Genomic DNA, 14,826 nt, shown 5'->3' with positions numbered 1-14,826 from the left:
GCCGCTCCGTGCCTTCGGCTGCCGCCGCCTCCCGCTGCTCCCGGGGAAACTTTCCGGGGCTCGGAGAGAAGGACAAGGAAGACGAAAAAGAAGGGGGGTGAGGGGGCGGCGGCAGCGGCACCGGGGCGGGGGGTGGTAGTGGGGGGGTGGCTTGTCGCTACCCGGCATCCCGCAACGCCTGCCCGCCCGCAAGCCTGCCGAGCCCCCCGCCAGCGGCCGGCGGAGGAGGGGTGGGGAGGAGGAAGGAAGGAAGGAAGAGATTTAGGGAGGAAAAAGTAATTCGTGTTAATCTGAACATTTAAAAGGGAGTTTGAAGAGAGGGGGGAAATTGGGGAAAGTTTAAAAGTCGAAAGTGGAAAGGAAAAAAACTTCGAAAAGAGAAAAAAAGGGGAGAGAGAAAATTTGCCTTTTTTGTTTTTAAGCGAAAAAAAAAATCAGGGAGGTTAAAAGAAAACAACAAAAACCCAAGAAAAAAAAACACAAAACAACAACAAAAACCAAACATCAACCCAAACCAGAATAATTGGGAAGGTCTCGGTCCAGGCGGCGCAGAACAACAGCAATCGCCGGGGAAGTTGCTGCGCGGGGCGGGGGGAAGATGCCTCAGCTGGGCAGCGGCGGCGGGGACGACCTGGGGGCCACCGACGAGATGCTGGCTTTCAAGGACGAGGGCGAGCAGGAGGAGAAGATCCCCGAGAATGCCTTCACGGAACGCGACCTGGCCGACCTCAAGTCCTCGCTGGTGAACGAGTCGGAAGGCAGCGGTAGCCCGGCCACCGCCGCCGCCGCTGTGGTGGCCGCCGCCGATCCCGAGGTGAGCCGGGTCCGGGACGAGCCAGCCATCCCCCGCCCCGGCTCCGCGCCCTGCACCCCGTCACCCACCGCTCTGCCCCTCTCTTTTTCTCTCTCCCCCTAATGCAGGCCATCAGGCGTGTGCAGGATCCACAGAGGGTTTATCAGGAAAAGCTCCCGGACCACATGGATGACGGTTAGTCATGGTCACCCCTGGGTCTGTATGCCACCCGTCACCACCCCTGGCCACCCCATCCAGCCCCTCAGTTCCTAACCCACTGCCCCATGACCCATGAGGGCTGTCAGCGTGCCAGACAGAGCCCATCTGGGGACAACTGTTCCAACAGCAATGAACCACCCCAGTGCCCTGCATAGGGGACCAAGCATCATCCTAGGGCACCCTGGTACTCCCCCATCACCCTCCCCAAGGAGTGTAAGGCACAAAGTCCCAAAATGTGCTGTAACCTCTCCAGGGTCCCCCAACGAGCAAAGGAATCGCCTGTCCTAAGGTGAATCTTGATGGAAAAATCAACTTTTCACAGGTATTAAGCATCAGGACCCAGGGATGTACAAAGGATCTGCGTATTCTGGCTACCCTTTCCTCATGCTCTCAGACCCTTACCTGCCGAACGGATCTATGTCACCCCTGGTGAGTGCGGCCTCTCCTCACGGGGAGGTTCCATGGTCTCTCTAACTGCTGAAGTGTGTCACAGGTATCTGCAAGCACCTGCATGTGCTTTTTATCCTGGTTTCTAAGATGGCCCAGTGTTGTGCTGTCCAAACTGGAGGGAGAAGGAGTGGGAAGGGGGAAAGATTCTCAGCAGCAAACACCTGCTTCACTCCAAATTTGCTGGAGGAGTTTCTTTTTCAACCTGCCCATCATCTGGGTTTTCCTTTACCATAATGTCCAGTGGAAGAACATCCCTTCCTTTCACTGAGCCACAGGGTTTGGAGGCAAGCAGCTTCTGGTGTTTGTGTTCAGGGATCTGTCCTGCAGCTTAATCGCAGTGTGATGTATCAGCTTGTAAACCAGCTGGGTTCTGTGGGCCAGAAGGGGGCTTTTGTACTTCAAAAACAGCAGTTGAGGTTTTTAGGAAAAGGCTTAATACTGCTGAATATTCCTGTCTTCTTCCTGTAAAGTTTTACCCTCTGGGGTCAAATCAGCTTCAATGATTCTATGTCTTGTATGTAAGTTTTGCTATCTGGATAATTAAATGAAAGGCTTCTCTACAAAACAGAGTTATCAGAACTTTGGAAAATAATGCCACAGCATTGCAGCAGACAGTCAATGCTTGTGTCGCTCCTGGGAAGCTGGCATTGATGCCATCCTTTTGGACCTTATTCTGCATTTGCAGTTGGTAAATGAGAACAGAACATCATTCACTTTATTTCACCTTTAGCTGTTAAGCTGTAAAGGGAGAAGGTTTAAAAGAATATACGATCTTATTGATTGAAACACTTTGCTCACTGGAGGGGTAGGATGTTAAACTGGAGTGATTAAAAATGCATGGATGAAACTCAAACTGTGATGAAATACTGTTCACTGGAATCACTGCCTGGTCCTCCCAGCTGTCCTTGCCAGCCTGGATGGCAGGAGATGCATCCCTCCGTGATCCTGGTCATGCCCCAGCACAGCCCACCCTTCATAGAGGGCTGAGTTCCTGGCCTCAGATTGTTGTAACTTTGCTGAGATTGGTTTGCAGATATTGAGGATCAGTCCCTAAATTAAATCTTCCTTCAGCAAGAAAAGATGTGTTTGCAAGGCAGGGCCAATGTACATGATTATAATCCAAACAATCTCTTGCTTCTTACCTCATGTCCCTTCCTCCCTGTATCAGGTATCCCCATAAAATATTAATATTTTCTGGATAAATTTTAAATTACTATATTGAGCTTGTCAAATCTGAATGCATGTACTTTGTTCCCTGGTGTAGAATCTGGGTAAATCCAGAGTTATACCACCCCAGCAAACACTTGCTGCAGTGGAATATTTCTTTTAATCTCAAACCCTGACTAGATGGGCAATGAAGTGCAAAAGCCTGTTTATTAGCAATTAAGCAAAAAAGTAGATTGTGGCTTGTGGGTCGCCTTTCCCTTCAATAGTGTAATAAAAACCCAAGTGGTTGCTCTTGGAGCCGCAGACTGGAGTAAACAGACTGTTCAGAACTCAAGAGAAGACTGAGTAGCAGAGAAGGAAAAGTCCCATCCCCTTGAGAGCCACAGAGAGCACTCACCCCCTTGGCCAGCTTCTCTTAGGCCTGTTCAGGTCCTGCTGTGGTTTGTGTTGTGTGAATTGAAAAGCTGGTGTGATGTTTTTAGCTAAAACCCAGCTTCTTAACAGAAAACAGGAAGATTTCTGCCTTGATTTGGCACAACAGCTCATTCTGATGTATCTTTCTGGGCAATTCTGTCTCGTGTTTTTGTTGACTCTGCAAAGTTTATCGTGGCAAATGATGTACTGCTCCCATATGGATTTATTGCTGCTGTGTATGTTAGGGGAAGTGTGGGCTATAATCTGGTGGCTGCTTCCAATAATTGAGGAGGTCAGATCTGTGCCTGAAGATTGCAGATACTTAACCAGCCGTAAAAGTGTGTTTAATTAACACTTGAGCAGAGGCAGAGGCAGGGAGGAGGGCTGGAGCGAGTGAATGGGATTACGTATCGCCGTCATGCGTGCGCTTGATAGTGGTGATTGTGTTTTGCTTAATGAGGCTTCCTGGAATGGTTGTTTGCTGCTGGGATTAACTTCAGAATCTTCAAAAAATTAAAAATGTAAAAGTATTAACCCAGGAGTATTTTGGCAAACAGTCAGGGCTTTACATCTGCCTGCCTGAAAACTCTCATGCAGCTCCCTGAGAGGCAAAGGAGGGGCAGCACTGAGGCTGTGGGTGGAACCCCCACCCTGTGACACCCCATAAAACCACATTTTCTTTCCGTGGGCTCACCCCTAGCCCCATTGGGGTGCTGCAAAGGGTGCTGGAGCCGGCCCGGAGCACCTGCCCAGGTGGATGTGCTGCTACCAGCGTTACTGCCGTGCTGCTTCCCTTTTTGTCTGATTTTCTCAGCAGCAGCACTATTGTTTTGTTTCCCTTGAGGTGGTTGGAGCCTGCTAACTGTTCTCTGCTCCCCCCAGCATCCTGCTAAGCTGCCCACATGTCCCCAGCCCAAATGGTCTCTTTTCTGCAGCAAAACACACCCACTTGTGTTATGTACATGCTCTAGTGTTGCTCTGGAGTGATCAACTTAACCTGTTGGAGGTGGTGGTCTCCATCCCTAGAGGTGTTCAAGAAACATGTGGGTGTAGCACTTAGGCACACAGTTTAGTGGGCATGGGGGTGTTGGGTCAGTGGTTGGACTCAATGATCTTAGAGGTCTTTTTCCAACTGAAACAATTCTGTGATTCTGTGTCCAGGTACCTGACATAAGTAGCAACACCAAGCCCAGATGATGTCCCCAGCAAGCAGTGGGACGTAGCAATAGCCTTCCCACAGCAAGCAGATCCTGGGTGTTGAACTTGGTGACCCACCTTTGCTGCAAACACTACTTTAGAGTAATTCATAGAGTAATTTGGTTGGAAAATACCTTTAAGATCATTGACTCCAACCATTCTCTAACTCTGCCAAGTCTGCCACTAAACCATGTCCCTCGGCACCACATCTCTGTGTCTTTTAAACACCTCCAGGAATGGAGGTACAACCACCTCCCTTGGGAGCCTTTTCCAGGGTTTGAGAACCCCTTCAGCGAAGAAGTTCAGCTGGAGTGATGCTGAGTTTAGTGAGTAGTCAGTGGAACTATCAAAGAGGGAAAGCAGGGCTGAGGTGTGGACTGGACATTCATTTGCTCCTGGAGCTGGGAAGAATGCAGCAAGCTGAACCCGAGCGTCTGGTGTTTTGGGAGGGTCCAGTGAACCCCCATCAGCTGGCTGGGCTGAGGCGGCCATGTTCAAGGTCCAGTGTGTTTCAGAGCATCCCAGGGTAGTCTGCATTCATCTGAAATCTCCAGCAGTACCCTGACTTCCAGGTGTCACATGTGCTGTCTCATGACTTCCCTTTGACTCCCCTGTCTCTTGCAGAGTTCAGTGGAATCTGTAGGTTAAAAATCTACAGGAAACTCTCAAAGAATATTAGCAAGTTGAGAAACTTTTTCTAAATGAAACAGAAAATCGTAAAACTATATCCTTTCTTAAATAGTACAAATGACTTCAAATCAAATTAAGGTACATCCTTCGTAAGAACATCAGCCTTTCAGGTGGTTACAAGGATGAGAGGTCAGACATGGTCAAACATGTTAACACTTTGATCAGATTAAAATATTTTTCTTACTACAGTTGTATAATTGAGTTTAGACCCGAGGGGGTTTTCTGAGCGTTGTTACATCTTGTACCATGCGGTAGTTAAGTGGTAGAAGCAGCGTTTAAGAAGTTCCTTTACGTTCCTTTTGTAAATAGGTTTGGAGAAGAGGGGAATGCGGTGTGCTGTGCTGTGTGTGGGGCAGAAGCCTTCCTACTCCAGTGGATGGAAGAGCTCCTGGGAGAGCTCCTTGTACTTCCTCTGCACTTCTGTGGTGTGTGAGGTGTGCAGGCAGAATTCAGATGTCCTGTAACACAGATGAACCATCTGTCCCTGTCAGAAACAGAGCTCCCAGGGGCTCTGGGAAACAGACACTGCCTCATTTTCTTAATCGTTGCCTAACTGGAGCTCAGGTAGGAGCAGAAGGGTGATGCTGCACTCCCAAGCTCAGGCCTAGGAAATAGTGCACATGTCCAGAGCCTGGTCCCCGTGGTCCACTTGGCTCCTTGAGCTTGGTTCCTGGTGGTTAGATTTGAAATGCCCCCTTGGGCAGGGCATGATGAAAGCACAGTTACTGCTGTTCTGGGGCCACAGGTCCCAGATGTCTAACATGGTCAGAAAGCGTGGAGCTAAGTCTCCTGCTGCCCTGCACCAGACACAAGCTCAGGCAGCAGCAGAAGCACTCAAGAAGCCCTGGGACCTGGCTTCTGCTGCTGTAGCTCTCTTCCCTCCAGGCTGCTCTATCCTTTTTCAGGGAGAGGCTGGTGACCCTGCAGCAATTGGTGGAAGGAAATCTGCAGCTTGGCTGTTTCAGTGGAGAGGTCTTTCTGTCCTAGCTCACACTGTCAGGGCAATAGCTTTTTCTTTTTCCTGTGTCGTGTTCTAATCCTGCTGAAACCAATGGGAAAATTCCTTGGAGTCACCTTGTGATGGGGACTTGGGCTGTTGCATCCCTCTCCAGATGTTGTGCATGGAAGGAGGACAGCTGCAAGCAAATAGTAGCTCTGTGTGTTCCCAGCAGTGCCTGCTTCTGTGGGAGAGCAGCATCCCCATCAGGCTCCCTGGCAGCTCCGGGACTTGCCAGCATGTTAATCTGTCCCCATAAATGCTTATCTTCCTGGCAGAAAGCATGAGGAACGTGGTGGCTGCTGATGGACATCCTGTCAGACAGAGAGATGAGTAATTTGTTCCCTCCTGAGCAGAGCAAATATGAAATATGCTTCTTCCAACTCTTCCACCTAGCTTGAAATAGGATAATGATGAAAACAATTTTTTTATATATATATAGATAGATAGAGATATTTTAAAGCATAATATTAGCTAGGTGGATGTACCAAGGCACAGGGTTTCCAAGGTCATTTCTTGCATGTCTCATTTGGGCTTGGTTCCCCCCCCCCAAGGAAAATTCTTGTGTTAATTTGTGAGTTCATATCACACCCTCAGTTTTGAAGCAGAACTTCCCTTTGAAATAAATTAGAGAGTTCTACCTAAGCAGCAGTGACATGATACAGCACTGCCTGTGTGTGGTCCTAAGAGAACCTTGGTTTGAAAATTGTTGGGAATGAAAAAAAAAAAGAGGGGGGAAAAAATGTCACAGGGAAACAAAAGCAAGTTTTATGTAAATCTGTGGATGTGAATGAGCCTGCACGTGATTCAGACAGCTAAACAATATCTCCTCTCCCACTGGGATTCTTTCTCAGGCTACCCTGGGACTGGCTTCCCAGGCATGGGATGCTGGGGGGGGGAGTTGCTGAGTTCCTGTATGGTAAGGGCAGCAGTTCTTGCAGGCTGCCAACTGGTCCTGCTTGTGAAATATTTTTAGCTCAAACAGTTGAGAATTTGAAGAGGAAATCAAAAGCCTAACATCAACTCAAGCTCCCAGAGCTCATCTATATTAATGATTGGTAGTTTTGAGATTTTAACTGTGGAGAACAAAATTATTTGGGTCTAGCAGCACCCAACAAGTCAGAGATGAAAGAACAGAGCTGGTCTGGGATCCAAAGCTTTAATGGAGAGAAGCAAGCAGTGGTGGAAGGGTGATGAGGAGTTCTGCAACATGCTCCTGCTCACCAGCAGGATATGTGTCCTCTTGCAGCTGCAGTCCCTCCCCTGTAGTAACTCTCCATTCACCATTGAATTCCTGCATCTGAGTGGATACTGAGTAGTGCGTATGATTGGGTGTGCTGGTATTTGCTGTTTGAGTACCGTGTGTGTGCCTGTGACTAAGCAGACATTGCTGAGATGCAGGGATGACTGTTGGCTGCTCTCATGGATCATCTGCGAAGGGCCAGATCCTATCACATGCACAACCCCTCTCTTATCTCTAGCATGATCTGCAAGGGAAGCAGGGTTTCAGGACACGGGTGGTGTGCACTGCACACCTAAGATTGCAGCCTGCTCCGGACTGTGTGTCTGGGTGTGCAGGACATGATGGTTATTGGTAGAGCACCATCAGATGCTGAGAAATATCAACAGTCTTGAGGAAATATCTACAACTGGTCATTTGTTTCAGACCTTCTTTGGCTGCCCTTTGGCCATTCAGCAATATCAAATTTAGTCTTCATTTTGTACAGTCCCCTCACTTATTCCCCACAGAGAAGGTGAAGGAAGGACCTGTGAACATCACAGGTGCTCACAAGGAGGCTGTGCTGGACAGGGTGGGTTTCGGTCAGGCATGTGTGATAAACAGCAGGTCAGTCACTAAAATCTCCTGCCCCATGTGCAAGTCACAGATCCCTCCTGAAATCTTCAAGGATTGTCTTTTACCATCTGTTGCATTGATTTGAGAATGTTGCCAGAGATCTACAGCACTGTCCTCTTGGAGAGGACTTTGCTACTGTGGCGTCGTCTCTCTCACCCCTCTGAGATGTTGGGTTGTCCACAGCTATCGCATAAGGTCATTTACTGCTCATTTCCTTGGTTTCTCATGCCTCTGCTACTTCAGCTCACTGCTCGTGGTGCCAGGAGATGGCTGATGTCAGCATCTCTCCGGGCTGATGGGCTCTTACCTCATCATTTACCAGTGGTGGGTGGAGGGCACAAAATTTGGACCGGAGGCACAAGTTGCTTCCTGAACTCTTTGCAGAGCCACTGCAGCAGGGAGAACTTCAGAGCCTGGCCACATCCCAGGCTGGTGCCAAGAGGGGACTTGTGAGTCCCCTCCACAGGCTCTCTCATGGGCTGTTCCTCCAAACCTCCCCTTAAAAAGCAGTCTGTGATGTGATACGTGCTCATCAGTCTATGTGTCTGAGGGATGAAGCAAAGGTTGGGGAGCTGGACCCATGACTCAGAGGGTTGCTAACAGGATACAGAGATGGTCATTTCCTACTTTCCAGTTTTAATCCAGCTGAATCAGTAAAGACTGAACACTGGTTGCCTCTGCTGGCTTGTCAAGCAGTCTGTCCAGGAGGGCATGGCTTCCTCCAGCCCTCAGGCAGGGCGAGTACCTTGGTGTGAGTGATGAGATGTCCTGGGAACCTGCAAAGTCTGTACCAAGCCCTCTGCAACTGTTGGCTGAGATCTTCATTCTCACCTTGGGACTGCCAGTTCAGCACATGCTGCTGGCTCACAAACCTTCCTACCTCCGTTCTTAAAGGAAGTGATTGCAACATGTGTGCCTCTGAGCCTTGATCACAGCAGGATCTGTTTCTTGGTCACCTCTTAGTGATCTCAGACAAAGAGCTCTTGCCTTCACCCGCTTACAGAGCAAGCTGTCACTGTTCTGTCCTATGGCATTTCCTCTAGATTTTTACCTTTGGGTCTTTAGAATTTATGACCCTTCCCAAAGTCATGAAGGACTATTCCACTACCTCAGCCTCTGTGAGGTGGTTTCATGGAGAAAGTGAGATGTTTGGTCAGTACTGAGGATAGGGAGGATTAGCAGAACCTGGCGGGATGAGCAGTGTGCAGAAGCATCCCACTGGCTGGAAGCGTTGGTCAAGAGGTCACCAATGTGGTTTTAAACCACCATTCCTCTCTCATCTGCTGCTTCTGTACCAAACAGCACAATTGCAAGGAGAAGAATCAAGCTCATTGTGTTGCATGGGGTCCCAAAATCAGCATTTTGTTAAACAAAACAATAAACTCAACAATGCTGTGGTGAGTTTTTGAAACCAAAGTGAAGCTGGATCCTAGAATCTGGAGCACTTTTCCCCTTGGGTTATAACAACTTTACATTTGATTAAATGATAGGCAAAAAATGTCTCAACAGTGTCTCCTTTGTTCATGGAGAATCTGGAACACCTCTGCCTTCAAGAGCTATGTGGTACTCATGCACTGACCCAAAAGAAACCCCAATTTTTTACAAGTGATTCAGCTTGAGTGCTGCATGTTGCATTTGTTTGCTCTGGGGAATAGCACACACGAGGGTAAGCAGAGGTTCTCCTCTGATGGGATTTGCACAAAAGCTAAATCATAGAATCAAGAATGGTTTGGGTTGGAAGGTGCCTTAAGGATCATCTGGTGTGTGAAAGCCCGAGATCACAAAGTGACTCAGCACAGAGGGGGTGCAATTTCAAACACTCATGGAAGAAGCACTGGGGAGGTCTTCCCAGCAAAATGCTCAGAAAGGATCAGAAATGTGAGGCTCTTAAGGCTGAGGAGATGGCCCTGTGGAGATTGCTTTCAAGTGTTGGAAATAAGCCATTATTAGATCTACTCCATGAAAACTTGTCCATAGCGTGGAGAGGCTGAGGTGTTGGTGCTCATTCTGTGCTGCTGCTCTGGAGTTACTGGCATGGAGAGGGCAAGGAGGAGTCTTCTACAAACCTGGTTTTGTGTGATTTACCCTGAGAGAGGAAAGGCTGATTCTGATGTGGGAGGCAGGGCACAGCCCCCGACACCAGCCAGAATATGGCCTTTGCGCTTCGGCTTCCTGCAATTGCTCACAGACTGTGCTGGTGCCAGCTTTGATCTGACCCTCCAAAGGGACACATGGATTCAGAAAGCCAGGTGATGTCTTGTGGGATCGCATCCTGCTGTCCTGAGTGTTCCTTTGGGACTGAAATACCCATCTGAACTCTAAATCCAAACCAGAAGCAATAATATAAAATAAGGAATAAACCACCAATAATAAAAACAAACCCCAAACTAACCCACCCCAACCTTTTTGTTTAACTTTCTCTGATACAAAGCAATTTCTCCAGGACTGAGCACCATATGAAACACATTATAAATGCTCTTGTAAAATCCACATCATTATACCACATGAAAGGCTGAGTCCTAAAAATAGCCATTGAGAGAGGATGCAGGCTAGTAGCAATTTGGGTGATCATGAAATGCTTGTGTTGACATCTCTATGCCTGCACACCCACAGAAAGCTTTGACTTTTGAATATTCTTAGCAACATTTGTGCTTTGTGGAATTTTCTACATTCTGCTCCCACCCCTTGCTCAGTGGTGTTCCTTTCTTATTTTTCCTTAACCCTGGTTTGGGGTAAATGAATTTGTATTACTTATTTTGCAAAGGACTCTTTGCTGGGCGTCAGCTGGACAGCAGTTGACAATGCAGTTGTACTTCCCTGTCTCCTAGCAATGGAAATCTTTTTTTTGCCCTCGACACACATACACCTCCCTGATGTTTTGGAGGGGTAACTGTGAAATACAAACCCAGAGCGTTAGATGACAGCACGAGGAGCTACCACATCTACACAGCCTTTGTATCTGCTGTAGTATTCCCAAAAAGTAAATAAAATCTGCAGTAATTATACAGTAATGTATCCAAAACAAAAAAAAAAGTCCTCATCATCAGAACTTGGATTTTGTTTTGAGATATGAAAGGATGCAGCCTCCTGCCTTTGGTGGGTTTGCAGCAAAGCCCTGGATAGCTCTGGGACAGACAACACAGTCCTGCCAACTGATATCGCTTGGGATCTTTTTGAAGAGCTCATCAGATCTGATTTTATTGCTGGTGTGTTTTGGTTGTAGCTTGTTACTTGTTTGAAATCATTACTATAGGGATAGCTTTTGAATCTGCAGTGCTGCTCTCATGTTTGCATTTTTCTTTTCCAAGCAGAGCTGGGGATGATAGAGACATGCACCCTCTGACATAAGGATGTCTGAAGGTTGTGGTTTTAAGTCCGTGCCCCCTCTAGAGCCACTTGGAAACAGTCTATTTCCTCAAAATAAGTTTTCTTTTGGGATTGGAGCAAAATCTTGGGAGATGGTGAATGAGATAATAGGGTGTTGAAGAAAATGTCATTGCTTCTTAAATAGCTGGCATGAAAATCATTAAGTCTGAAGTTTTATACAAATCAGATGTTGCTGTGGTTGCAATGGGACAGGACACAAACTCTTCAAGCAAAACAGCTCAGAGTTATTCACTGTGTACAGTTGTTCTCTGCTTTGCTTTAGCTTGGTGCTTGGTGCCGTGGGTTAGTTGTTTGGGTGGTGTTGGATTGGTTGATGGGTTGGACGCGATGATCTTGAAGATCTCTTCCAACCTGGTTTATTCTATGTGTTCTATTCTATGTATTCTATGTATTCTAAAGAGCAGCTTCTCTCCCTTGTCCAGCTCTGGAATCCCTTTCTGGTGGAAACTGGCTGTCAGGTTTTTGGATCAATCTGTTGAATCCTTGCAGGCTCTTGACTACTTTGAAGAATCAAATCTTACAAATAACATCACAGAAATCTGTTTGCTGTTACTCTTTTAGCTCCCTAAAACAGCTGGACAGGGGGAACACGGGAACACCTTGCAAAAGCAACAAATTTATCTGGATGTCCTAGAGGAAGTGCATTCATTTCTACACACAGGCAGCAGTAGGTTAAGGGTGTATTTCCACCTGAGTGTAAAGAAATACTGGCTCCTGTTGGCAGCATGCTCTGTGTAATCCAACGGATGCCAGGTGTGTAGAAAAAGCCGGAAAGCTCCCGAACGCTTCAGGTGTGAAGTTAACAGTGTGCCTAAACTCTTGTGTGGATGGCTCCAGGGACGGTGACTCCAGCACCTCTTTGTTATTATGGATCTGAAGGCAGGGTTGTATCTGGCAATATGCATTTTCTGCTCTGCCAGTGAATTCTGCTTTTCCTTCTAGGAGCAGAATTCAGGCAAAAATACTGAACGTGTGCTGGCTGGGACTTCTGACAGCACTTGAGCACAAGAGAGATTGGAGAGATTTCATTTCTTGAGGACAGGAAATGTCCTGATCTATCATCAGTGCCAGTTGCTTGGTTGTTAGCATTCAGTGGAAATAGCTTATCACTGCCTGCATGTATTTAGACATGGTGTGAAATGTTGGTAAATGGTAGTGCGCTACTTGTGCTGATCCAGTGGACCTGCGTATAAAAGCATATGGAAGAATGAGGCAGGCAGCAGTGAGTCATAGAATGGGTTGGGTTGGAAGGGACCTTAATGATCATCCAGTTCCAACCACCCTGCTGTGCACAGGGACACCTCCTACTAGACTTGCTCAATGCCCCATGGCCAGCCTGCCTTTGAACACCCCAGGCTTGGGATCCCTGAAAGATCAGCTTCTGTATTCAAAAGCATCACTTCATTCAGATGCTCTTCTCCAAACAGTGCTGTGAATGGCTGGCTCCCAGGGGGTGCATTTTCTCTGTGCCGTGGGTGGGAGCCCTTGTGAGTTGAGTGATCCCCTTACTGGAGAGCACCAGGTGCTGTGTCAGATGTGTGCAAATAGCCAAAGAACCATGTTTTAGCAGCACTAGTTGTTTATGTGTTAACACAGGATGTTCTCAAAATCAGGTAAGACGTGAGGCATGTTACCAACTTTTATAGCAGAGGAACTGGATAGTCTTGTAACTGCCATGCAGGGCTGTGGTGGAGGAAGCGTGGTTTTATCCCAGCTTCTACTCCCAGTCCCCCAGGAACTTGTTTTTCTGTCCCTCAGTTTTCCCCAGGAGCGTTGTGGAGCTTTATCTTTTCATGTCTCAGCACCCTTTGGAGAGCACTGCAGGGGAGGCTGTGTCCATGCATACACTGTAGCATGGGCTGCTGCAGGAGGGGATGTTGCAGAAGCTGTCTGAGGACTGGCCAAAAAACCATTCAGTTGTGCTGCTTGTTAGATCATTTGCTTCTAGACAATGAACAAAAAGGTGGTGGAGTCCCCATCCCTGGAGGGATGGTCCAGCACACACCTCACAACTCCTGTGTGAGGCTATTAAACAAAATGTCATTTCTTATGTACCCACTTGGAATATGCTGATGACAACAACCCCCAGGATCCCACGGAATCCTTTTTGGACACATGCAGCAAAGCTGGATGCATAATTCACATTCCATGTCATGAAGAATGAGTCTATTTATCTTGGAACCTTCTTTACTTAAATGAAAATCTCTAGGAAATAACCTGTTAACAGCAGTTAGTTGCCAGTTTGTCTGTTAATGGCTTCAGGCGAAGTCAGAAGCCAGTGAAATCCTTTCCAGGGAGATGCTGTTGTCACATGTGGTGCAGAAAGGTTTGGAACAGAAAGTGCTAGAGGAGGCAAGCAGAGGAGTTCAGACCAGCTTCTAGAAACATGAGGAAACTCAGCACAGTGAGGTAGGGACAACCATTTGGATCGCTCATCTATCTGTAAAATATTAAAACCATGAACTGTGCCCATGTCAAATTCTAAGCCTCGGTTTTCCTTACTGGAGGCTCAAGGTGTGAGTGCATGGAGGCCGAAACCACACTTTTTTTTGGTGGCTCGGGCTCTGCCTTGCATCCCAGGCATCTCTGCGATTTGGGGATCTCTGCACTCTAAGCATCTCTGCATCCTGGGCATCTCAGCACCCCAGGCATCTCTGCACCCCAGACATCTCGGCACCCTGATTATCTCTGGATCCTTGGCATCTCGGCACCCCAGGCATCCTTACATCCCAGGGACAAGGTACAGTCTCCCAGGTCATCCGGGATGCCCTGGGGTGTTTGCCAGGGCAGCAGGTCCTCAGCTCCCAGACTTTGCCATTTCTCTGTCAAGGTCTAGCAATGAGTCTCAGGTACTGGGGGGTTGTCTGATTGCTCTTTAATCTGAGCAGCAGCACTGCAGCATGATAACCTCCAGCCACTCTTTATCTCATGCTCAGTGCTGGAGGGAGAAAAGTGGCAAGAATGGGTGAAAAAATGTGGAGGAGCTGAGCAAAGTTGTCCCAGTACACACCAAATGCCTCCTTGCAGCAGGAGGGGGTGAGAAATGACTGCCCCGGGTAGAAGCTCTCCCCATGAAGCCGCAGAACCCGGCTGAAGGGAACACCACTTCCCTGCAGCAGCATCTCCTACTCCGTGCTGTCTGCCCACAGAGGATGGCAGGGTGTAGGAGCTGGCAGGGGATTAATGGCAGCCTGGTTCATAAAAACTCTGCTGCCAGAAGGACGTGGGACCCAGACAGAAGTAAAGAGGGGCTGGTTCTCTCTGCAGATGCCCCCAAGTGCTATTTGTCTGAAAGCAGATTTTCCCACAGATCTTTGGCCTTCATATTATTTGAAGAACCCCCTCTGCAGCTGCAATCCTTCCCTCCCCCGAGGGAAAAACAGGGTGGTAACTTTGTGAACTGAATGGTGTGGAGGTTTAGGAGTTCTGCCATGGGAGGGGAAGATTTGGCTCATTAGTGTGGAACATTGTGTTGCCAGGAACAGAGTTTTGGGGCAGAACTAATAACATGGAAGCAGACGCAGTCAGCTTTTATTAAACTGGTTTGTAGAAGTCTTGAAGTAGGCAACAGTTGGGGCTTTCCTTGCAAGAGGCAGAATGGCAGACCCCAGCCAGAGCCTGGTTGAGGTGTTGGCTAGCAAGTACAGAGAAGACAAC

The 14,826-nt window shown here is 47.9% G+C and overlaps 1 protein-coding gene across 1 annotated transcript in view; it reads left to right on the top strand.

The window, feature by feature from the left end:
• Positions 1-486: 486 nt before the first annotated feature.
• The window catches only part of TCF7 (transcription factor 7), a 69,232-nt gene continuing 54,892 nt past the window's right edge, over positions 487-14,826 (top strand). Inside the window, exons 1-3 of the mRNA XM_054168432.1 lie at positions 487-814; positions 922-988; positions 1,335-1,441. Of these exons, the coding sequence (XP_054024407.1) occupies positions 599-814; positions 922-988; positions 1,335-1,441 (390 nt within the window). The 5' untranslated portion in view covers positions 487-598. The remainder of the gene's footprint in view (positions 815-921; positions 989-1,334; positions 1,442-14,826) is intronic.

This window comes from Dryobates pubescens, chromosome 16 (assembly GCF_014839835.1).
Source record: "Dryobates pubescens isolate bDryPub1 chromosome 16, bDryPub1.pri, whole genome shotgun sequence".
Taxonomy (NCBI): domain Eukaryota; kingdom Metazoa; phylum Chordata; class Aves; order Piciformes; family Picidae; genus Dryobates; species Dryobates pubescens.
The sequence above is the reverse complement of the archived record's forward strand: the minus strand, read 5'-3'. Positions and strand labels throughout refer to the sequence as shown.